Source organism: Podarcis cretensis, assembly GCF_951804945.1.
Source record: "Podarcis cretensis genome assembly, chromosome: 10".
Classification (NCBI taxonomy): domain Eukaryota; kingdom Metazoa; phylum Chordata; class Lepidosauria; order Squamata; family Lacertidae; genus Podarcis; species Podarcis cretensis.
Window position 1 is genome coordinate 47,416,465 of NC_137179.1, and position 24,915 is coordinate 47,441,379.

General features: G+C 40.7%; 1 protein-coding gene and 1 long non-coding RNA gene across 2 annotated transcripts; one reads left to right on the plus strand and one right to left on the minus strand.

The window, feature by feature from the left end:
- Positions 1 to 1,166: 1,166 nt before the first annotated feature.
- On the minus strand, positions 1,167 to 20,767 carry LEMD3 (LEM domain containing 3). The gene is made up of 13 exons (XM_079994144.1): positions 19,148 to 20,767; positions 13,268 to 13,302; positions 11,661 to 11,724; positions 10,220 to 10,287; positions 7,408 to 7,487; positions 6,916 to 7,064; positions 6,133 to 6,234; positions 5,186 to 5,288; positions 4,844 to 5,022; positions 4,335 to 4,416; positions 3,629 to 3,734; positions 3,467 to 3,545; positions 1,167 to 3,270 (listed from the first exon to the last, which is right to left on the minus strand). Exons 1-13 carry the CDS (start codon positions 20,694 to 20,696, stop codon positions 3,107 to 3,109), a joined length of 2,760 nt encoding a protein of 919 aa, XP_079850270.1. The 5' UTR covers positions 20,697 to 20,767; the 3' UTR covers positions 1,167 to 3,106.
- Positions 20,527 to 23,301, plus strand: LOC307226039. Its single transcript, XR_013843282.1, has 2 exons — positions 20,527 to 20,664; positions 22,852 to 23,301. It is a non-coding gene; the product is annotated as an uncharacterized lncRNA (long non-coding RNA).
- Positions 23,302 to 24,915: the final 1,614 nt, after the last annotated feature.

The window sequence follows — 24,915 nt, forward strand, 5'->3', positions numbered from 1 at the left end:
CTGGGGACCCAAGTCTAAGGTTGGTCGGTATTTACTATTAGTTGGTATTTACTACACTGACTGGCAGGGTTTTAGACATGGGTCTCTGCAAGCACTACCTGGAGATGTTGGGGATTGAATGCGGGACCTTTTGCACACAAAAGGATGTGCCCTACACAGCCCCACCCACTTTGCGGGATAATTCCTAAGTTTCAAGAAGGCACAATAAAAAGGTTTTTAAGGGCAGAACTGGATTTGTCTGCAGCTTATTAAAATAGGAACTTCCAGCTTCCTTCAGGGACATGAGCTTCTAGAGAGTCTACTCCCTCAGATACTGAAATTACTTAAAACAAAAGCATCAACCTAAACAAATGCATTGTTTCCCCTCTCATAAAACCTGGTGGAAGAAATAAAGAAGTACTACTTTAAAATATTTCACAAAGACACATAAATCAAAGGGCTCACTGCTGTTCAGCTTTGGCGCATTTGGCAGAGTGAATCATAAGGCTAGAAAAAGCTCACATTAAAAACACTGCTTTTAAAAGAAAAGACCACCACCAAGAGACACTGGGCGCATGAACTCCCAGCAGCAGTACACCAAGGTCTCTGAATGGCAGTAGGCATGTACTATGTTTTCCAGGTTCACCCAACAGAGTTTTCATAAAGGCAACTGATAAAAGCAGGAAGTTTGGGGTCTTTATAGAGTATTGAAGAATCTTTAAAATAATTAATGCCTTTTGTGGTGTTCCTATACTTTCTCCATTTTGTTTCTTGTAAACAAGGAGTTGAGCATCTTCTAAAGTTGTCTTTTCCACTCACTATACAAAGGAGGTTTAAATGAATGGCTGGAACCAAACAGGTTCTCTTGCAATTGCATTTTTGTATATAGTAGTTATCTCACCACCTTCTATAAGCACACATATTTATGGAATTCTAATGGCAAGCCACATAATGTACCAATGGTATCTAACTTGGAGTTGGTGTCAAACTAAGGCTCTCCATTTTTCAGTACTTTTAGCAGAAACTGGCAGCATGAAAAACACTGTTTATGTGGAATGTGGCATAGTGTGGCTCTTTGTGCTGCAGTCTATATTGAACCCTCTCTTCCATGCCTTCTTCCACCCCCAAAAAAGAAGTATACAAGAGCTGTCATAAGCCCCAGAATGTCACAAAAACTGACACGTGTGTAAAAAGCCCTAATAAATCTTTAATTAGTTTAGTTTTGCTTTTGTGTTTTTACAGGACAAATTACAAATTACAAACATCTGATTTTTCTCAAATGTCCAAGGTATTATACACATTCCCATCTGTCTTGCAGGGAGGAATATTGGTCAACATTTTAAACGTAAAATAAGCTGCATAATAGTACAGATTACTATAATAAATGTACAGTGTGTTTACAAATAGTTTAGAAGCAAGAACGATGCGACTGCATCAAAAGGCAACCTTTTAAACCGCCACAACTAAATTTTACATTCACACTTGCAACAGGTCACAAGATGGTTACTCAGCTCAATAAATCACTATGATGCACAAATACAGCAAAATCTGATTATATACATATAATACATATACATATATATTGTACATATTTGTATATGTATATAGTAAATCTCATGAAAAATTTACCAGACTTGACAAAAATCTACTCGCTGGTCAAAAATATGTACTTGTTCTTGGTGAGTAGAATTTTGCATGGCTGATTATATTACATATACTTGTTCATTAGCATCCAGGACATAGACCAAGTTTTTTTCAAAGATAAGAAACCGTCCATCATTATTAAACATGTTGCCCACAAAAAAGCACAAAGGTAAGGCACAATAGGATTTTCTGTTACAGAAGTGTGCATCATGTTCACTTAACCATAAGAAAATGTGCATTTGTGCAAGTTCATGCTGCAGATCCATATCTACAATAGAAACTGGGCTTTAATAAATGTATTTTAAACTGGCTGGTTTCCCATCTCTTCACTTATGCAATATCCAGGTGGATTGACAAATTATGCTGCTTCAACAGGAATTACTGAATCCAATTATTTGATATTTTCAACTAAAGGTCAACATTTTTGTAGTTTTAGGTGTAAACAATGCACACATTTAATATTGAACATAAATTCTTGCTGTAAGTGTTCTGCACTTCTAAGCTCTAACAATCAAGATTTTTGTTTCCAAAAATATGTGCATCTGTTTAATTTCACACATGCCTAGGTAGCAAAACCGTATAGGAAAGTATATTCCCCAGTGGTCAATTTTGTCAGAGCTTCTCCTTGTAATAAATAACAGCTTTTCACAAAGTGTTTGAGTACCTGCCAATTGTGTCTTTATTGCTCACATAATTTTGAATCCATTATCACAGTTACAATATCAGACCATTCACACAAAAATCATAACCATATATTTTAATATAAAACCTATAAAAGATATTTAACTTGTATCTAATACTTCAAGGTGTTTGGCCTTTATGTAATGGTACAGCCAAAACATAGAAAACATTAGGTTATGAATAAAATAGGAAGCTTATTCACTGCTTTAATGCAGACATCCTCACAAAACAAGATTACTTTTGCTGCCTCCGCCACCAGCATCTACATTTATATACAAAACCAGTAAACCTGTATTCAGTTTGTTTTCTCTCAGCAATTACCAAGACATAATTCCTTTCTCATCCTTAGGCTGACACAGATGAAGCTTTTACAGCAACAGAAGCCAAAAACCAGACAGAAACTAACACTTCTACTTACTTGCCATCAGAAACTGTAGGTGGTTGTGTTACAAAATACCCACAAGATTATTTCACAGGAACTATGGAAATACAGTACATCTCCATGCTTTTAGACTGTTATCAAACACTTGTTGGTGCAAAAATACAGCCACATCTGAGAATGTTTAATAAATTCAACATCTGTCATGCAAAACTTAATATGTTTGTTTGCTTGAGCTCCAAAACACTTCATAGAGCAATTGTTCAGTATTACTGCCTCATCACTCAGAAATCCTGAAAAATGAGACCTCTGGAACTTTGATTAATGAAAATGTTACATACAAAAAGTACTAAAAGTGGAAGACGGGACCAGACAGGAATTTTTCCTGCTGCAAGTCAACAGTTCTGGTAGCAGTAAGATGTCTCAGGAGTTTCCCTGAGAGTTAGTTGTGCCTGTTCGGAGACGAAGATGTGACATTGAGTTCATGCGTGTATTTGATGGCTTCAATGGAGCATTGCAAGTAATAGCCTGGGGAAAACGATGATGATATCGATCTAGCCGTAAATATTTTACAGTTACCAGTTTCCCTATAGTAAAGAAAGTTCAGAATGTTAAGATTTTGAACTTTTAAAGCATTATTCTACACACTGATTTGCGCATATAACTGAGATGAATACTTTGACATGCAATACTTTTATCTAGAAGCTAGTCACTCTTGCTGTTGAGACTGATGTATAGCCAACTACCAACCTGCTAAATTAATTGTAAATCAGAACAACTTACCATCAAACCAAGATCCATGTAATGCTTTAAAAGCCTTTCCAGCATATTCTGGAGATAAACATTTGACATATACACAACCCTGAGGAGAGAAATAAAGCTTTGATTTGTATCAAATAGAGAAACTGAGTATACTAACTATCGACTTTAAATCCTTTTTTTTACCTCACGTGAATTTTTGTCTACTGCTATGTGGACAATTCCCTCATTATCACTGCATTTTTCCAAGATCGCTTCTTGAATTGCCAAATGCCAATGGTCACCTATTTCCCTAAAATACACACACATAAAACAAAACTTGCACATCATTATTAGTATTTTGATTTTTGTTTAAAAAAACCACAATACAAACTTATTAGGAAACACAGTAATAAACATTTTCTCTAGATCAAGATGGTTCACCTGTGGACATTTAAAGGTTGTTGGAGTCCCATTCCTACAAACACTAGCAAGCATCATATAAGTGGTTAGGGATTATGGGAATTATTGTCCAACAAGGATCAAAATATTCCCCACTCCTAGTTTAGCAATTCATGCAAATATGGCCTATAGGTCTACAAGTACTGACTTCCTTGGAACTTCTCTGAAATGAATATGCATTAAAAATATAAAGTTATGAATAGTGGAAGAGTCAGTGTAAAGTGCTGGTTCTCAACAAAGAGAAAGCCCTAGTGGCTTGGGTCATCACATGAAGTTAAAAATGAAAACAGTATTCAGGCAATTTGTTCTTATGTCTCCCTCTCCAGCTGCCTAGTGTCATTACACCAGCTGAGACAGTAATAATGAATTTGTATTCCTTTTGCATCTGTACTGTCAAGACAAAACATAAACTCAATGTTTTCTATTCGCAGTGAATTTAAAAAGTACTTACATGACAGGATCAAACATATTGCGAATTTTTAGGCATGGTGTCAAACTATTTGGTGGTGAATTTCTTCTATCTAAATGGAACGCTGCCAAGGGAAAAAAAGTTCAGTCAGCAAATAGGATTTGATTCTAGCCCACTTATTTCAAATATTAATCAGTTTCCTGTAGATTACACACGTTATAAAAGCATACATGTGTGTGCACTATGTGTTGGGTCAACCACTAGCTTTCATGGTAGGAATCTGATAAACTAACTTTTAGAGCACACTGAGACAAGCAGATTTCAAAAGCCAAGGAACAGCCCTGAGGGGTAAGAGTGCACTTTTTATAACTGTACAAGACGCTAGTGTTAAAAAGAACGTACATAGCTATAGATGGTGCATGAAGCAATGATAAAAAAGTTCTATTTAAAGCACAATTTTCTGACTACAATTAAGTTGTATTAAACTTAGTTTAAAATGGTAACAGACCTCAGCTAGGGTAAATGCAGACTATAAATAAACAGTTACATACCTTGCCCTTGCCATACTTTAGATGGTATAACTAATATTTTATCACATGGTGCAGATGGCTGTATCCATCTCCAAACCAGGAAGTCAGCACCACCTATTCTTCGTGTTTCTGTGCGAACTCTAGATTCATTAGCAGCAAGGAAATCAACAGATCTGTTCCATACTTTTTTCATTTTTTTCCTATATTTAAAAACAAACCCAAAAAAAGTTTTCAAAACTTACGAAAGCAAAGTTACTGTACTTATCATTGTGGTAAGTGCTGTACTTCTCCCACTGAAGGCAAAACAGAACATGCATCAGTATAAACTGACTATAATGTAACTATAATGTAACTTGTACATGCCTGTTTTGAGGTGGAATCAAGGAATCTCGTACATGTGGAATAGGCATATATGGCTGCAAGTCTTTGTTTTCCTGGCATGCTTCATTGTGGCTTCTTAAAACATCTGAAATAATTGCACCAAGTTAACAACACTGTAGAATCTGAACTGGAATCAATCACATTTACAAATGATAGTATTTAAAGAAAAAATGTTTCAAGATACTACCCCTCTTCCCTCTTACATTTAAGAAATATATCAGAAGACAGCATAAGCAGCTATTCAAAGATCTTCCAGCATGAAATATTCTCCATTTTCCATCCTCGAATAGCATTTAATTTCTCAATACAGTACACAAAACTGAAAATGACGCAGATTCCCTTGACAGGGTCATCTGGTGAGACGCTGACTTCATTCACATGTAATGCTAGACTATGGATTAGCATTATGAACACAAGCCTACAGTTCATCAGCTCCTTGCTTCCGTCTACTCCATTTCATAGAGAAAATCAGAAGCTATCACTTCTATTTTTAACTAACAGCATTTTACCAGGATTTCTGAACCCAGGCAAATGGTAGTTAGTCTTAACTATGGTATAATGAAAAAGCTAACTTCAACCCTGCTTTTTAATGGAGTTGGCCTGCTTCAGGGAACTGGGTGTTGAGATTCCTGCATTACAGGGGGTTAGACTAGCTGACTTTAACGGTCCCTTCCAACTCTACAAATTTGATGATTATATTATTCTATTCCCCACACCATAGTTAAGCTAACCACTGCTTAGGGTTCAGAAGTAAAATTTAACTGCAGTTTACCGAAAATGAAAGCAATAGTTTCTGCTCGCAGCTGAACTGGAGAAAGGAGAATGAGAGGGAGTCTACCGCTCACATTCATTCATTCATTCACACACCCACACCCAAAGTTTAGTATTGTGTTTGAGTCCAGCCACTGCCAAATTTAGCTAAAACTTACCTATAATTTTTACAACCATATCATACATCTGTCTGGTCTCTTCCTCTTCCTTAGACCATCGGTATTTCATATACCTTAAGACTCCCCAAGCCATTCCTATACCTGTGCCAAATAGAAAGATTTTCTTAGCTGAATAATCCAAATTTTATAAAAATCACTGGCTGTCATTATGCAGTAGATATATTTTACACAAAACTAACATTTTTAAGGTATTTAAGGAGGAACATCATTCATCTACTACTTCCATCTACACCTTAGTATCTTTTATGAAGAATATATTTACCCGGGGCAGGTAACCTGTGGCATTCCAGATGTTGTTGGACTAGAACTCCCATCATCCTCAGTACTGTCAATTACCAGGGACAATGGAAGCTGCAATCCAGCAACGTCTGGAGGTTCCCCACCTCTGCATTATACCAAATGTTGATGAATAATTTTTACTGAACTATGGGAGCAGTAACAATTTTTTATACAAGGTGAGAATGCCTGTAGAGTTTTCAGTGCTTCTTTCTTGAGAAAGGGACAGACTTTGCTAAGATCTCATTGTAAGTGAAGAGAAGATAAAGACTGTTTCTTGCACTACAGAATTTTGATGTTGCCAACAACATGTCCTGCCTACACAATTTTTTTAGAAAGTGGTTGCCCATTTTCTCTTCTTTCTCATAGACTAATCTATCATGAAGTAGATTACAAAATCTTAAGCACTTGTCTGGTAACATCATTCTTACAATTTCCCTAGAGATATACAAGTATTAAAATAAACTGACAGGGGGGAAAACTCACCCAAAAGCAGAATTAACGATTTACATGTTACAGTAATAACTGCACGGCGAAAACGACATGTAAAAGACATCTGTGGCCTAGTTGATACCAGGTATTTTACATTAGTTGTATTGGTTATGGAATCCTCATCAGAGCTGTTGTCAACAAACCTATTTAAAAAGAGATATTATGACAGTTGTGGCTTAGACATGAGTGAGTCACAAATGCATATCTGCCTCCTTTCTTCTGTGGTTTCCCCTCCATTTCTTGTTTTATACTAAGTATACATTGTTGTAACAACCAAATCAGACACCTATGCTTATCATTCATTCCCACCTTCAGCCAATCAGAAACCTCATATTATTCTGCTTTGGAGGGCAAGTGCACCAATTTTTGAGGGGAGGCAGGGAGCAGTATGGATCCTGCGTTTGTTCATAATACCCAACCATTATTTAAAAGGTTGCCTGAACTAAGCTTCTGTGTGAAAGCAGACTACAAAATAAAATGACTTACTTTATGCCAACATCTTCTCCACTATTTAGAATCCATTGCAGGGATTCATTAGATACACCTTCGTATTCTGGACCTAAACTCTAAAGAGAAACAAAGAAAACAAAACAAAAGGTTCAACAGCAGGAGTTGTTGCAAGAGAAATTCCAAAATAAATGCTACAAAAATGTGACAATATCATCCAAAGCATTTTAATATAATAAAAAGGACCACCACCACATTTTTATATATAAATTCTTCCGCAACCATCAATTCCTTCCTCAACATCTGGAACATGCAAAGCCAACCACATTTTATTCAGCTTGGTTTATCAATATTAAATTCTGTGGTTTATAGTCGGAACTTGTCTATCAAATGCAGGAAAATTAAATGAAGTATTTGCTTGCACCACCCTTTCAAACCCCAGCAATAGCATTCAATACACTATGACAATTTTACCAGGCCGCTGTCTGATGCAGCTGGAGATGCAGCCATGCCCTCACTTGGCCTGGCCTTTGTTCACTTCTGAACAATTTTTTACATTTGTCAAGTGACCAGACTTTGACTCTAAATGTGCTTCCTCCACACCCCTTCCATTCCCTTGCCATACTGATAGGATCAAAAGCCATTCTGCCTATTTTGATTCTGTGTTCAGCATTGAGTAATATTTAAATGCTAATAATAGCTGTGCAATAAAATGCAACCATATTTCCTGGCTTTTTTTACCAAATCAACTACATCAATGAATCAACACGGTAATCACAAATGACAGCAGCCATGTGCATTTCACAAAGAGGAACAGAAAAACTAATAGCAGAATAAAATGCAGTAAACAGATGATTTTACATTGTAGTGCGAGGATACAAAGCTATAAAATGTCTAGACTGGTAACAGGTTAGCCTCCAGATATCTTTTACAAATATATGCATTTTAAAAGTAATACTATTGCTCTGCTAATTTCTGAGAAGTTTGATTTTTTTGTTATAATTTTTTTTTTTTGGTGGATGCAAAATACTGTTTAAAAAAAACCATTCCTTTGCCCCTTTGAACACTTATTTGTGCCTGGTTACAACCAATGCTCTTCCAATCTGCTACTACTCAATCAGGTCATTTGCACTGGGATGTGCTGCTTGCAAATCTACATGTACAAACTACTGAAAGTATTGCAGTGCATTAGAATGACAATGCATTTACCCATTTTTAATCTTCAAAGTATTAAATCCATTTTCAAGCATGTTAGAACACACAAATGCCATCCTTTGTGTTTGAATTGTTCAATGGAAATTAGTTCTACTACTTTTGTAAAAAGAATTGCACCCTGCTCTATACTTCTGTCCTAGTTTAATTGCTTACTTCCCGTTCCGTGAATGCAAATCAATATTGTCCCTTTCCTGTGAAAAGTGAGACTATAATGTAAGGCTTTTTAAAGTCGTATATTTATTGTTTAATTAACTGCGTTTATGCTGTTTTTCTACCCCAGAACCCAATGCAGTTTACAACTTTAAAACACTAAAACACATGAACAGTATAAAATATAGAGCTACAGAGACTTCCCAGGCCAACTGACAGTATCTTCAGAGTTGGTGGCACAAGCTCCCTGGCCTTAGCTTCCTTATTTCTGCATTCCCTCAAAACACACAGGTCTTAAAATAGCCCCAGACTGCATATTATACACCAACCAACAGTGATACAGTGTATATTTCAATGAAAAAATGTATTGTATCACCACTGTAGGGCCAAAGAGAATTTAGCTTAGAACTATTCTTGTTGCTAATAAATGTCTAATAAGGCAACACAGGACTGAGATGTTGCTATGCTATTGAAATAAGCTGATAATCAACAATGCAAATCCCTGTACTCAGAGTAGAAGAATTTACTTAATAAGTAGCTATGCAGGAATTTGTACAAAAAAATCTGGCAGAACCAGTTTTTATGAAGTTAATTAACTGGGGGGGGGGGGGAGTATCTATGGTTGTCAGTCTCTCTCTACCACATCAACATTCCTCCCGGGCTATTGAATACAACAGCTAAATATTTATATAACAAACTGCAGAAAATGACATTCACATACTTATGTATGAGCAACAAAATTCAACACTTATGTTTCTACTAGCAATATTGCCATGTTCATGCGGATCAGCTTAGGCCCAAAGCCTTCATATTGTCCAGAGCTAGAGAAAGTCAAACTATCATGCTTCTCAACTGAAAAAAATTCTCCTTTCTAGAAGATTGACAAACTCCCAAAGGACTTCCCTCATGACACAGGGACACACAGATGAGCAAAAGGAACAAGCAGTATAAGAAGAAATAAGACAGAAGAATCTTCCCCACAACATACCTACTCCAAATTTAAAATCTGTGAGCTCCATGCTACTCTTTGCTCATGTCTACTCTCCGGTAGCCTGTAAAACCTTGTATTCAAGTGTCGTACCTTCAGAATTCTCTCCCCAGAACAGCAGGGCATGGTGCTTAATTTGATGCTTATGGTCTCCTACAATCCTCCAAGTGAGGATTTCTCCCATTCTTAGAGAGCTTTCTGATCAATAGTGGAGCAGGTAAGGACAGCTAAATGTATTTTAAATATATAGGTTATAATGAGTAATTTGACCAACAAGAACAGAATCCTGCTTTTTTTAAAAAAAAAACCAAAAACCTACATTTTCCCACTCAATATTTTTTTGCTATTAAATCACACATGCTAAGAAACCTACCACTGAAGCTTGTTTTGCTGACAAAACAAAACAAAAATAAGAGGAATAACTGAACACAAAGCTAAGTCAATGTAACATTCATACCAAGTTAATTGCAATATTTAAAATGATGAGCATTTACTTACTTTTAAATATGTATCTGCCTCCTGGAGAGAAAGACCTTTCTTGATAGAGTTGCCACATTCATGATCTCCTAGTACAATGAAAAGTATTTTTATGTATTTCTCACAGTTATGTAACTAAATAAACTTTGGATATATTAATACTAACTTCGGATACATGAGGGAAAATGTTGTAAGTTATTTTTGATATTGCTTTGATATAAAAGTATCCTATAAGATAAATAGTATATAAATCTCTAGATGACTCTACTAACAGTTGACAGTACAATCTTATACATGTATACACAGAAGTAGAGTCCTTTTTCTTCACTGGAGCTTATTCTCAAGATTAACCTAAGTGTCAAATTCTATTCAGGTATGGAATAAAGTCTAATAATATTTAAGTTCAATGATATTGTGTACTTTAACCATTACAGTATATACACTTTTAAAATTTATCAGACTTAAAATAGGCTTTCTGTACAGTTCCTACTGACACACCTATTGCAAAGGTACTCTCTTAAATATTTTCAATCTTGTATTTTTAAGCTGTTGTAAAGGCTCTCCCCTGGACCTCATGGTGAAAGACAGGTAAGAAACTAAATACCACTACGCTGACTTTTATTTACTAACTTTATTTCTGACAAAAAATCAAAACCAGATGCAAGATAGATTTAACTGAAGTAGTCTCTCATAGCTAATCTTCTACCATTTGAAGACCTTGGGGGACTGATGCAAATAATCCAAAATTTTGCTAATCTAAAGACTCCTCCTTTCTGTTCTTTGCCTCCTAAGTCACTTCCAGTTAGAGCCCGACACAAAACTGGAAAACTGCTCATTTTTATATTTCCAAAAACAAGGGTAACATCCATTCCTGCTTTTTAGCCCCAACAGTAATGAATGCAACCTGCAATCTGTCTTGGACCTTGGGGAACTCCTGTATTCCAGCTCAGGATTGCTATAAACTGCAGACTTCAGAAAATACACCACTCCCTGCTTTTTCTTGCCTCCCCCAAACCTCACTTACTCCACCCTGCCCTGTCAAATTTTGTTTTAATGTCTGCCTGATGAAGAGTTCTGGACAGCTGGAAAGTTGGCTCACTCTTTCATATTGTTTTAGCTGGTCCCAATAAACATACTTACCTTTAACATTTTCCCCTAATGGGCCAACACAGCTTTTCCTATGTTTTTCTCTGAGGGAATTAGTTACCCAGCTGATTAATGCAATATTTAAGTTCTTGTTTTAAAATCTCTCTTGTTTTATAAGCATATTTCAACAGTCAAGACCATATTATCTGTGATATTAGCACTGATTCAATACAAGAATTATTGTATCAATACAAATGAAATAATTATTCTTATTCCTGCAATCACAAAGCACCTTCACAATTTGCTTATTGCTATAAATATTTACACATGCATTCTTTTGAAATCCAACAGTTTAATATTGGCTTTAAATGCTCACCTGCTATTTGTGCCAGCTTATCATGTAGTTTATATAAGCTGTTCATAAGAATTGTTTCATTTACCTAGAAATTGAATAAGCCAGTTAAGAAGTGTTATAATAAAGTCTGAAATAATGGAAATAGCATATATCCTAGATAGGATTACACAGAGATGTTACAATTTCCCAAAACATTTTTGAAGCGGTGGGAGCAAAATTGTTCCCCCCCCCCCATTTTGGGAAAAATGAAAATATATCGAATAGATACAGTCTTATCAAACAAAACTTACTTTGCTGCTTTAATATAAAATGTGGTATGTTGCTATTTATATGCCGCCTTTCAGCCAAAAAGGCTTCCAAGGTGTCTCAAGAATAAGCAGATAAATACAATAACAGAAATACAAAATTATAGAAATACAAAAAATATAAAGATACATTTTTGTATGTAACATGTTGCTATATGACACATGGCTTCATTTTCTACAAGCAAAGCGGTGAGTATGCTAAATATGACATACTTACGAAATTCATAGAGCAATCCTATATAAGTTTACAAAATAGTAAGCATGCTAAATACTACAGAGTTGCAAATCGTTGCATCCTGTGCTATCTAAGCACATTATCTTATTTTTTCCTACTTCTGAGATGCACAAACTAAGAAAGCTGTAGGAAACAAAAGCAATGTATGTTCTTCATGAAGATGGCAGCATGTCCTAGGAGCAGAAATGCATCTTTGATCCAAGCATTGTATATTTCTACATTGTTATAGATAGAAATTATCAGTTTCTAAAGCTTCAGAATGCCTTTAATAGAAATTTTCACACTAGACATTCCAAATAAATAAAATTTCACTCATTCCAAAAGAGAAACTGTTTCACAGGAGTGTGTGTTCTCTTCAAAATTGGGAGAAAAATATGTTTTTGCCCCCTAGGCTTTCACATCTTTAGTGCCACAGACTTTAAAGTATACCATCCTAAATTCTGAGAAACATCACTCAACAGCAAGGAAACCCAGCGGCTGGGAGAGGCACAATGCTCTAATTAAAAGGAACGAACAATTTACTTTCCCATGAGTCTCTCTCTCTCTCTCTCTCTGTCAGCTGCCACTATTCCAATACTGGCTCAAAGAAGAGTGTAGTTATATGAAATGCTGTGTTACGTTTGGATGGTAGTTTGTCATATAGGGACTGATCTACCTTGCCAAAAATTGTGAGGCTACTGCATGCTGAAAGCAAAGCAATACAAGGAACTGAGTGCCCTCACTTCTAGGTGAGTGGTTGGAAATGATAAGGCCATCGGAGTAAATGGTTTCAGAACCTAATGTGCTTAAGCTAGCAAAACAGGATTTCCCCTAATTCAACTATTTTTTTCTGCAGTGTAGAGTTTGTGTACAAGTCATTCAAACACAGCCTTATTATCAAGAGGCCTACAAACTGGACTTCTCAGAGTCGGCAACAATTCTTAGGACACAAATTCTTAGTAAAATGGAGATCTAGCTTGCAGACACAAAACTCTTGCATTAAGATTAACCAAGATTTAAGGTCGTCAATAACCTATTTAATCAAAATTATCAGGACATGATACAGCTCAAAGACAAGGCCTCAACATAGATACTAAGAACATACTCACGTTTCTATTAACCATCCCAGTGAGAAGATTTTTATCTATTAAAGGGGGAAAAAGAAATTTACTTAATACAATTTCAATACCAATATCTTAAATGTTGCAAAAATTAAAACCACTAGGTTAAATGCAGCTTACATTAAACATATTACAAAGGAATCCAGTAATTACAATGTGACAACTAGCACAATATCATGCCAGTCATAATATTTTGTGTATTATAGTGTTCCTACACCTAGAAGCAAGTGGAGAAGTTGTCCACCTGACTTGCTTGGCTAGCATAGCATGTCACTGCTGAAAGCATAAACTTGCTCCTAAACAGCTAGAATGCAGAATTTGAACAGGCTATCAACAATTTACTAGATTTTAGTTGGATACAGAGTGGCTGTTCCACAAATGGAAACAGGTATTCTGATTATGGAAGGCACAGAGATTCAGCAGAGACTTCCTAAGGAGGGCAAGAAGACAATATTCACAGATGCCCACTTCCTCAATGCTACCCATCATGCTACCTTCAAAGGATTCCCCAAGCTGTCAGAGGAGATTCTTAGGAGGCGCAGGGGGCTGCAGGAAGAGGGGGAATTGGCAAAAAAGGTCTCACCACCACCCCCTTCTACAGCAGAGCTCTACTAAGCACAATTCAGCAGCCAGCCCAATTTGTTTGGTACCCTCAAACAGCAATTGAAGACTTAAGTATTGCCAAAAGAAATAGAACAGTTCTTCCTGACTACACTGATATTGCTCATAAAGCATTTACATTTGAGAAGAAATAAGAAAAACTTGTCCAACGTTATGTTTAGGTGTACACATAAGATATTTTAAGCATGTCAGGGAATGGTTTCAGGGTCAGACCAGGACCAATGAGACCTAGGTTAGAATCCCCAATGAGCCATGAAATTCACTGAGATGGTTGTTCTCCTCAGCATAACCTACTGCATAAGGATGTTGTGAGGATAATATAGCAGGTGAAGAAATTGTGTATATGAGATTCAGCTGCTGCAAAATGCTGCAACAAGCATTCAGAATTCGCCATGCACTTTTTGCACCTGACTATTGGCCACTTGCAAGCAAGTGAAGATGTCCGGACGCCAGGATGGCGCCTGATGTCTCCACTATCTGGAGGTGCATTCCTGGAAATCCTTAAATCCTACTTGTTTTCACACACTAACAACACATCCTTTAAAATTTTATCTGCACAATTAGAATTAATTTCAGGAATCAAAAAGTCATATTGAAAAATACGACTTATCTGGCCCCAAAATGGCAACGAGGCATTCCAGTTTGGTGACTGCAACCCTGGCTTAAGGAGCCATTTGGTGCCTATCTTATATATCTGAGTTTCTAACACTGGCTACAACCAGGTTACGGTCTGAAACCAGTTTGAGAGAGCATTTGACCCCACCCCCACCCCATTAAGTTCACCAGCTAGCAGTTAATTTCAGGCACAATTCCAACTATTGGTATGGCCAACTGTTCTCTGACCACGTTGTGGAAAAGCCTGTCCAGCTTTTAAGTAGAGCTGGACAGAAATCCCTACCACCACCACCGTTGCTGAATTTTTCTTCCCAGCCTGGGACTAGGGGAGCATTCAGGGATATGCCTTCCTTTTATTAGAGTGGAAGCCTGCAGGTAGGGAATGGATTGTTTTGATTTCTTGTCAGCCACTGTAGGAGCCTTTTTGACTGAAGAGTGGGGTACAAATGCTATACAGTGGTACCTCGGGTTAAGTACTTAATTCGTTCCGGAGGTCCGTTCTTAACCTGAAACTGTTCTTAACCTGAAGCACCACTTTAGTTAATGGGGCCTCCTGCTGCCGCCACACCGCTGGAGCATGATTTCTGTTCTCATCCTGAAGCAAAGTTCTCAACGCGAGGTACTATTTCTGGGTTAGCAGAGTCTGTAACCTGAAGCATATGTAACCCGAGGTACCACTGTAAATAAATGTACACCCACTCAACCACTTCAAACAGCGGAACCAGCACTGTTACAGGTGCACATAATACCCGTTCCGCATTTGTAAGAACTTGCTCTTTTATAGTGTCGGCACCCACACTTTGAAACTCCCTGCCTATGGATATCTGGCAGATGCCGTGTGCATTTACTGTACTCATTTCAGTGCCCGCTGGAAAAATTTGCTTGCCCAGATACTTAGAAAGTTGGTGCAAGTTTTAATATGCTTTATTATCTTAACTTTTGAAAGTCTTAAATTGTTGTTAGTTCTTCTTATTGATAATCCTACTGGTTTAACTTTGTGAACCACTTTGAGGGTGTGTGTGTTTTTTACAATCAAGCAGTGCATAAATTTTATGAAATAAAATAATAATAATTGGGGGGAACAAAGCTTATTTGACTTTGAGGTGAGTGAGGGAAGCAGTTAGTCAACTTGCAGTTACAAGGTAGTTTGCTTTTAAAAAGAAAAAGTTTATGCCTGGGGCAGCCATTTTTTTCCCCTGTACCAAGTCCCTGAAAACAAGATTACATCACATAGCTTCCTGCTCAAGAACATTCCAGCCCTATTTTGAAAGTCTACAGTGGCAGTCAGGTTTCTAACCACTTACAGAAACTTTTACCTTTAATAAACCTTTTAAATCAAGCAACAGAAAGTTGCTTGGAGGATCATATACGTTGTACCTCAATGTAGCTTTTGTTTAGAATCACAGGGCTGCTGCCAAGATCACTAGTCCCATGTCACAGAGGAGCATGTTGCTATATGCAGCGTAAGTCCACTTTACGTACCAACAACAACATTTCCACACTCTGTAGGCAAATGCAGCAGAGTAGGTAGGGGTGGCCTACCTGTGACCCTCCATATGTTGTTGGATTCCAATTCCTATTAGTGCCTGTCAGAAATGCCAGGGACTGTGGGAGCTGTAGGGCAAGTATCTGTCTTGACTGGGTCTCGCCCCTATTCCATCCAGCTTAGCACTGTCCCCGGTTACTAACATTAGCTCTCCAGGATTTCAGATATGGCCTTTCCCAGTCACACCTGGAGACACCAAGGATTGAACTTGGGGAATTCTGCGTACAAAAGCATGTGCAGCACCCAGGAGCTACAGCTCCTCCCCAACTTTGTTGGGTGCACCTCAGTTTCAGAAACACAATAAACATTCTTGCCCACCTGAAAAAGTATGCAGTTTGGATACAAATTTCAGTTTTCAAGATCCACTTGTTCAGAAGCTGCTGCACAAAACCTCCAACTATTCAATTTCACACACCCCAAAAACCTCCTAAGCTTACAGTTATTACACACATTTAGAAATAGGGGACAAGACACATTTGTCGGTTCTCCTCACCTAAGCCTTGCTAGAATTATACACATTCCAACTCTTTAAATGACATTTTGCTTCATTAGACATGCTTAGAAACATGTCTAAACTTCCTCTCCTTGGTTTGGAGTGTCATGGGACTGGGGCAGCTTTGAATACTTCAGCTCCAAGCTGCTTCATGGGAGGCTCCAGACATGTCCCTCTTTTGGCCCTACAGATGCTGGAGCTCTGACATTAGTTCAAGCAGGGCACTGAAGCCAGCAGCAAAGATAGAGGCTCATATGAGATGCCCCTGTCCAGATCGCTGCCTTCAGTATCAATGCAATCTATTGTATGGCCCATGATACACTCTCTCAGAGACCGCAAGATTACATCCACAGAGAACTTCAGAAGCAAATATAAATTGCAATTAGCATACATATAGCATATTAATAAGGAAAGGGCCAAGATGACTCAATATGCAGTACCCACTTGCCAAAACCACCAGGTGAACGTGTGTGCACGCAATCTGGAGGCTTGAGATTCAAAAGCCAAGCATATCACCAAACCACTAGGAATATAGCTTGAGGCACAAGAACTCTGGGGAAATATTATGATTTGGCACCAATTTCTCTGTTTGTATGGCTGCTATTTCCAAGCATTTCAAGTCTTGGGTGCTGCTTCACATGTTATCTACATGATATATGAAGCAACACAAAAACCAGGCCGATAAAAACAGTAGCATGTACTTTTTGACTTTTGAACCTCATCATACAGCAGCACAATTTCAGAATTCTGATAACATATTACTCATCTACCTAGTTTTTATAATCCATCAAGGATTTTTTTGTCCAAACAGTACTTCAGGCAGGCAATTATGAATTAATAAAAATGAACACATACAACTATGCTAGAAGGATTCAAATGCATGCAAGAAGCACTTTGCCTGATTAAATAAACCAAGGAAGACTGCAGCTTCCAGGTATGAAATAGTCTTTTATCCATGTTTTCCTAGTAAAAAGGTTTTCATAAATCACAAAACTACCATTGGGGGAACCACCATATTCTGGTTTTCCATCTTTACCAGCAGGACAACACTGGCCTGGTTCATACATCACACACCACACCACACCACACCACACCACACTCCATGAGTGTGCAAGTTTCCAGAGAAGAGCATGGCCTCCCCAGTGGTTCTGGCTGCTGTGTTACACTAAGCCATAGCTTGATTCGGCATGTTGTCTGAACCCAGGCTCACAGTTTAGCTCTTCCAAACAAACAATGAGCCACAAACCATGGGACAAATTTGGGTTACATCTAATGGTTAGTATGGAGACAGTTAAACCACAAACCCAGGACCACATGCTAAGTCAAGCGCTGACTTAGCATAGCAGCAGAGTGACTAGGGAGGAGTAAGGTAGGCACAAATCTGTCTCCTGGGACCTGTGTGTTTATACTAAGCTATGGTTTGGCTTAGGGTGACATGAAAACCAGGTCACCATGAAAGTGCCAAGAGTAAACCAACAAAAACACAGCATTAAGATGGAAAGATCTTCTAAATCTATCCTTGTGGCTTTGTCAATGAACCGCAAGTTACAGGAAATCATTTAAAGGTGCTGATTTGCTTAGCAAAAGGTGTGTGTATGCCAGATTTTCAGGGGGCCTTTAAGCTCCCCTTTTTTCTGCACATCATATTAAATCCAAGGTGTTTATGCCTTAAACAAGACAATCATTTTGTTAAAACCACTTTAAACTAATTATTTTTTCCTGCTCAAGATCTCCCACTACCCTATCCCCCCTCAGCTGAACTCAAACACCTGCTTTTTCCTCCCACTGCTCCTTCCAACTGTCAGAACCCACTGTAACTAAGCCAACTTTGAGTCACTGACAATTAGTTGTTGTTTTTGCAGAATCCTAAGAGTAAATCCTAAATTTAAATTTAGAATTTAAATTAAATTTAAACACAGGTGTCACTCATGTTACAAATACCTACATAATAAGATTTCCATGTAGGAATTAACATACAACATGTGCATCAGAATGAATTTACCCTATGCAACTCATTCATTTTTAAACAGAAGCATCTCCTGTGTCTGAATTTTGTCATATGTGGGGTGCTTTCCTACAGAATAAAAATTAGTTGGATGAGTATCTGAGTTTCAAACATCATTTACAATCTGATTCACCCCACGAGCACTACAGCTACAAATCACAAGCTTAGAATAAGATTCCCATTTTTAAATCTAAGAGGCATAGCAGTAATTATTCTGTACTGAGAAGAAGAAAAAAGATAGTCAAGTGCACCAACTCCTGGCCAATGACCCCAATCCATCTTTAAGGACATATCCTTAAACGTTTGAGACGTTCTAACAAAATTAATGGCAAGAAGTTAAGAGGAAACAAAATCTACATAAAGGCTATTGAATTAAGGAACAGAGAGGTCTCTGTGGTTTGCCCAAAAGCTGTTTCTCGTACCACTCCATAAGCAAAAACATCCACAAGTCTACAGAAGCAGTTGTTAGGGTTGACAGAAAACAAAGCAGCAACTCAAGCTTCTGGGTTCCTTATGAGACATACTTCACGCATTTATTTACGTCATTAAGTGGAGCAAAGGGCTTCTGCCCCGTTTCCCAATACTTACTGTCAATTCCCACATCCTCAGTTATTCCCGAACCTCTCATTCTTAGGTATGTGAGCCCCAATATCAGAAAGAACAAGCATGCAGCAGTTAAGAGGAACATAGATAGGTAATGGGCACTGAAGCCTCCTGTGGTGGATACTTCTTCTCTCTTGAACTGCTGCAGAAGATCCTCCTCGGGCTCCGAAACCTTCTGCTTGTAGGTGTTTTTCGAATAAGTATGATTTGAACCTGTGTGGTTGGAGTGATTGATTCTAGTGGACGAGGAAGTGGTAGCACCTGGAGAGAGGCTGGTGGTAGCAGTGTATATCCTGGGTTCCACATTGTAGCCACCAGTGAGGATATGATTGTTGGCTGGTTTCCTGTCGCCGCCCAAGGAATCAGTCATTTTGCTACTACTGTCCAAGCTGCTGAGCAGCGGCGGAAGAAACAGCTGCTGGTGGGCTTTCCTCGCAGAGCCGCCACCACGGTACCTGGGCAGGAGCGGTGGACTGGAATCCAGATACCCGCCCCTTTTTGCCAGGTCGACCTCCTCCTCTTCCTCCTCCTCGTCTTCCTCTCGACTTCTCCCCCTGTCACTGCTCCTGCCAGCAGCAACCACCCTAACATTCAATGCACGGCCACCACCAGCACCCTGGCCAGTCTCCATCAAGCCCCCTGCGGCACCTGCCTGGCCCGAGAACGGCGAGGCAGGTCTGTTAAGGCTCCTTCGGGCCAGGTAGTGGCGGGCAAGCGCCTCCTCTCTCAGCACCTGCTGCTTGGCCCCCGTCGCAACCGCAGCCGCCGCCGCCTCTTCCTCCTCCGAGTCCGAGTACTTGTCCCTCCTGCTGGAGAGGAACCGGCTCCCGTTCACGGCGCGGTTCTTGCAGCGCTCCTGCTGCTGCGGCTGCTCCTCCTGGGGCTCGTCCTCGGCGGCTGCTTCCTCCTCGTCGTCCTCCTCCCCGTCGTCGTCGTCGTCCTCTCCGCCGCCCGGAATCTGCTCCCGAGCTCCAGCCGCCCGCCTGGCCGTCGCCCCCCACCAGGCATGGGGCTTCCTCCGAAGAGGAGGCGCCGCCGCCGCGCTGCTGGGGAGGCAGCCAGTGCCCGCCGCCGCCGCCGCAGGCCTCGCGTCCCTCCGGGAGGCTGAGCCCCGCTCCCGCCGGCTGCCCGCGGCGCCAGCCGGGCCCCGGGGACCGGCCTCCGCATCCGACTCGTCAGAGCTGAAGCCCAGCAGCACTTTGCCGCCGCCGCGGGCCCGGACGCCGCCGCCGCCTGCCGCCCCAGACAGGGGGGAGGAGGAGAGGTCGGCGCTGGCCAGCCGAGACGCCAAACCGCCGCCGCCGCCGCCTGCCCCGGGGTTATTGTTGTTACTGTTCCGGGTCTTGCTGGCGGCGGCGGCGGCGGCGGCTGCTCGGGCCCCGCCAGCTCGCTCTTCCTCGCGGAGCTTCTTGAGCTTCTTCAGGTAGACGGGCCGTGTGCTCTCGGTGACGGGCCCCGGCGAGAAGCCGAGTCGCCTCAGCTCGGAGAAAAGCTCCTCGTCGGTAAGCTGCGCGGCGGCGGCGGCAGCCGCCATTTTCCTCCCTCAACAGCCGCCGCGGCCGCTTCCTACCCACGCGCCGAAGCTCCGGTCCCCGCCCAAGGGGCTGCGGTCTTATAGGTTCCTCTGACGAGAGTTCCGGTTCGCCGATGGAAGCCCTTCCATGTGCGGGGTAAAAAGGAGAGTTAGGCGCTGCACACGCGCGCTCTGCTCATAGCTTCGAAAAAAAAGGGGAAAGCAGACCCAATCTCCAAGGGCGACTTTTTTATTCCTGACAGGATTCGCACCTTGGCTTGGACGGAAATTCAAGAGATGGGGTGGGTTTCACTCGCTGAGTTTCTGTGCCGCACCTGTTTTTTTAGAGAACCTTTCGGGTGTGTGCCGTTTTCTGCACACACCCACACCCAAAGTAGGAAACGGTCTTTATCTGATGGAATCAGATTCTGCGTTTACTTTCTGTTGCACAGCGAGAAGTTTTAACAGTTTACAGCGCACCTCCGTTTATTATCCACACCTGTGGAATTTCTGCCTGCTGACAACTTTGAAAGGCACGAGGCTTCCCAGTGGAAGCCCTGCGGACTTCAGCCAGTTTCACCCTCGTATAAAACCATTGCTTCAAGTATCAAACATGGATCCTCCTGGCGCTGCGATCCTGTACACGCCCACCTGAAAGTGCGCTTGCTGGGCTCCTTTGGCAGGAAGGGCGAGATGCAGATTTAAATATTGCTCCGTGTTTGGATACAGCCGTCAGTATATTTGCACACACAGTGTGCAGCTGTGCTGGGAATCATTTGAAAGCTTCCTTCGCCCAGGTAGCAATCCGCACTTGCTTGGCTTGGGGAAGTCTAATCAGAACAAGGAAGCGATAGGTGTGGGAAGCTTCAGGGTTTTTGTTTTATCCCTTTGGTCCCCGCCGGCCGGAACTGACGCGTGCGCACTAGACTGTGGCCTAGACCCGCCCGTCACCCTGGAAGCGCCGCTCTGCCCGCCAGGGAGGGAGGAGGGTTGTGTGGGCTTCCTAAATTCAAGATCTCTCTCTCTCTCTCTGTGGGACAGAGAGACTGCAAACTCCCATCTCGACCCCAAAGTACAAGCATGTCATGCGTGCCATGTAAAAGCACACAGTGTTACACACGCGCGCGCGTGTCTTCCTTATTAGGGACGTTTTTCTTCCATGTGGCTGGAATAGCAACTTAATAAGCAAACACTCCCTTCCTGTACAAAGGGCACGAAGTCCAAACGGAGAGAGGCTGTAATTCAGTTTTGGGGCCACCCTACACGTGTAAGGGGGATCCTAACGTCCTGAACTGAAGAGCTCTCTCTATGTTCTTTAAAGGAACAGCTGTAAAAGACTTTTAGCAGCTTCATATCCTTCATCCTGTAACAGCTTTTGCAGTGGGATGCCCAGCTCAAAACGTTATTCGCGTGACCATAATGCAGCCAGATCTAAAACCTCCCTCAAAAAATGGGTTTGCTTCAAGATGCTATTTGTTCTCACCACCGTGGCTGATGCTACCAGCTCCTTTACCTTACCAAATACCAAGTGATCCCAGTGTGCCTTTAACTACTCGGTCATCCCCTAAAAGTGCGATAAAATACTCCTTAGGGCTTGACACAATGATACAAAATTGAGTTCCTCCAGTTCACCTGAGATAATTTCCAGTCATTTTGTATGGGCTCCATGTCCTACTTCGAAGTGGTGAACTTTGCCACATTCCTTTTAATAATGAACATTATTCCTAGCAAATGCCGATAGGATGTTGAAACCAAATTCAGAAATGGAGGTATCCACATGATCAGAGACTGTGATTGTTTTTTAAAAACGAGAAGGCGGGGAATCAGGCATATGGATAAAGCAGGTTAAAAATAAGAGGACTGCTGTGACTCTGTCCAACCCTATGCTAATTACTTACAAGAAGGCTTTTTAGTTTACTCATGAGTAACAGTGTAGATGGTAAATGAGGGATGGGATGGATCCTGATGGGAGGGACAAAGACTGCATTCCATAGCCCATTTTTAAAGCCTCTCCCCCATGCCAGTTGGAGGAGGAGGATGGGAAGCAAGCTTTGGTTAGCAAGAGAAAAAAATAAATTATGCACTACATTTATTTTACATAACATGCAGCAGCCACCAAAGTTAACTTTCTACCCCACTCAGCCCAGATATTTAATCTAATTTGTTTGTTTCCTAGTTTAGATTATGCACAGCACTCAAGAATCAACACTCTTGTCAAGAAGCAAGTCATCCAGTTCCATGATGCTGTTGTTACATGACAGTTGTGAATAGTCCTCTTTTATGCAGTGATCGGAGATTACTCCATGTCTGCAAAGCTTTCTGTTTTCCTGATCTGAGAAAGAGCAGCCACAAGAAGGAATAAGAATAGGATGCATTGTTTATAAATCTATATTAGCTACTAGGTCTCAGGATATCTCCTGAAGGTGTATGAGGCTTCCACCCTGCTGGAGCTAAGCAGGTCTGGGTTTGGGCATTTGTGTGCTGCTTTGAAAATGCTAATAACAGATATTGGGCTGTCACTGTTTGCAGAAATCTTAGCTCAGCATAGGAGCTTTCATTCAGGAATTGATCTATCCATCAGTTAAATCCACAGATTTGCATATGAATAAAATACATTTGAGAGAAATGTTTGCTTTTTTCTAAGAGGGTGTCTGTCACAGTTCTGGGAAGTTCTTGAATTGTATATATACACTAACCATGATCTCCAATGAGTTTGGCTAATGTCACCCAAATGGGAGGTGTCAAGAGGGAGGTGCTAGCAGCCTCAAGGAGACTTCAAGATCTGCAGAAAGTTGGGTGTGGAAATCTCAAGTAAAAAACCCTAAGGGGGCAAAGATTCTCCAGAACAGCAGACTCAGCATGCATGGAATGATGCTGACTCTCTCTCTCTCTCTCTCTCTCTCTCTCTCTCTCTCTGTGTGTGTGTGTGTGTGTGATAGAGTAGCCTAAACAAAAGCACTGCACACAGCAGTATTTGCTGTAAGTCCCATTTCTAAAATAATTAACCTTTTTTTATATATAAGACAAATTATGGGAAAATGCAGGTGGTGACATTTATTTGTTTGTTTGTTTGCTTGCTTGCTTTTATATCCTACCTTTCTCTCCAACGAGCTTGAGGTGGCATACATGGTTCTCTCCCCCCCCCCCCAATTTAATCCCTACAAAAACTCTGTGAGGTAGGTTAGACTAAGAGGCAGTGCCTGGCCCAAGGTCACAAAGTGAGCTTTGTGGTCAAGTGGGGATTATGAACCCTGGTCTCCCAGGTCCTAGTCAGACACTGTAACCACTAAACCACACTGGCTCTCAACAGGCATTAAGTTCAGAATAAGCTTTGGCTTTGCAGCTAGCCCAGACACATGCATTTCATCCTTTCCTGGTGGGTGGGTGGTCAACATTCCTTATCGCACCACATCAATGGCTTAAGCAACAGTGTATTTAGCCTTTTCATACCCCATGACCCACATGCATTTGGAGACCGACTCCTTAATTTGTTTACCATATACTTCTGTGGCTGTCATGCTGCTGTTCTAACCCACCCTAGGTCAAAGGGCAAGCCACCAAGCAGAGCATAGAGCAGCCTTCTCCAAGCCTTGGTCCCCAGATGCCTTTGGACTTCAACTTCCATCATGCCGGAGTTGACAGGAGCGGTAGTTCACCTACACTTGGGCTCAAGGTTGGGTAAGGCTAGCCTAGAGAACCTCTGTCATTAGCAGGGCCACCACATGGGAAAGGACATTCGAGCCACTCACCCAGCCTCTGGCAGCAACCACAACATCCCTGTAAAGCAGTGGCACTGCAACCATAGCATAGACAGTCTGAGGTGCGATGCCTACAGTGCCCCTCTTCATTCACTTACATTCCTCCCAGCAGCTTGCAGACCACTTATGAAGGCCATCTCCAACTCCTCAAAAGATCCATCAACGGTCTCTCTGAAAAAATTTACACATCACTTGGGAAGACAGGAGAACGAACACCAGTGTAGTGGAAGAAGCAAAGATCACCAGCGTCAAAAGCAATGATTCTTCAACATCAACTTTGTTGGACTGGTCATGTTGTTTGGATGGCTGATTATCATCTTTCAATGCAACTACTCTATTCCAAACTTAAAAATGGAAAGCGTAATGCTGGTGGTCAACAAAAAGTTTGGAAGACTCTCAAGGCAAATCTTAAAAAATATAGTATTAACACCAACAACTGGGAAACACTGGCCTGTGAGCGCTCCAATTGGAGAACAGCCTTT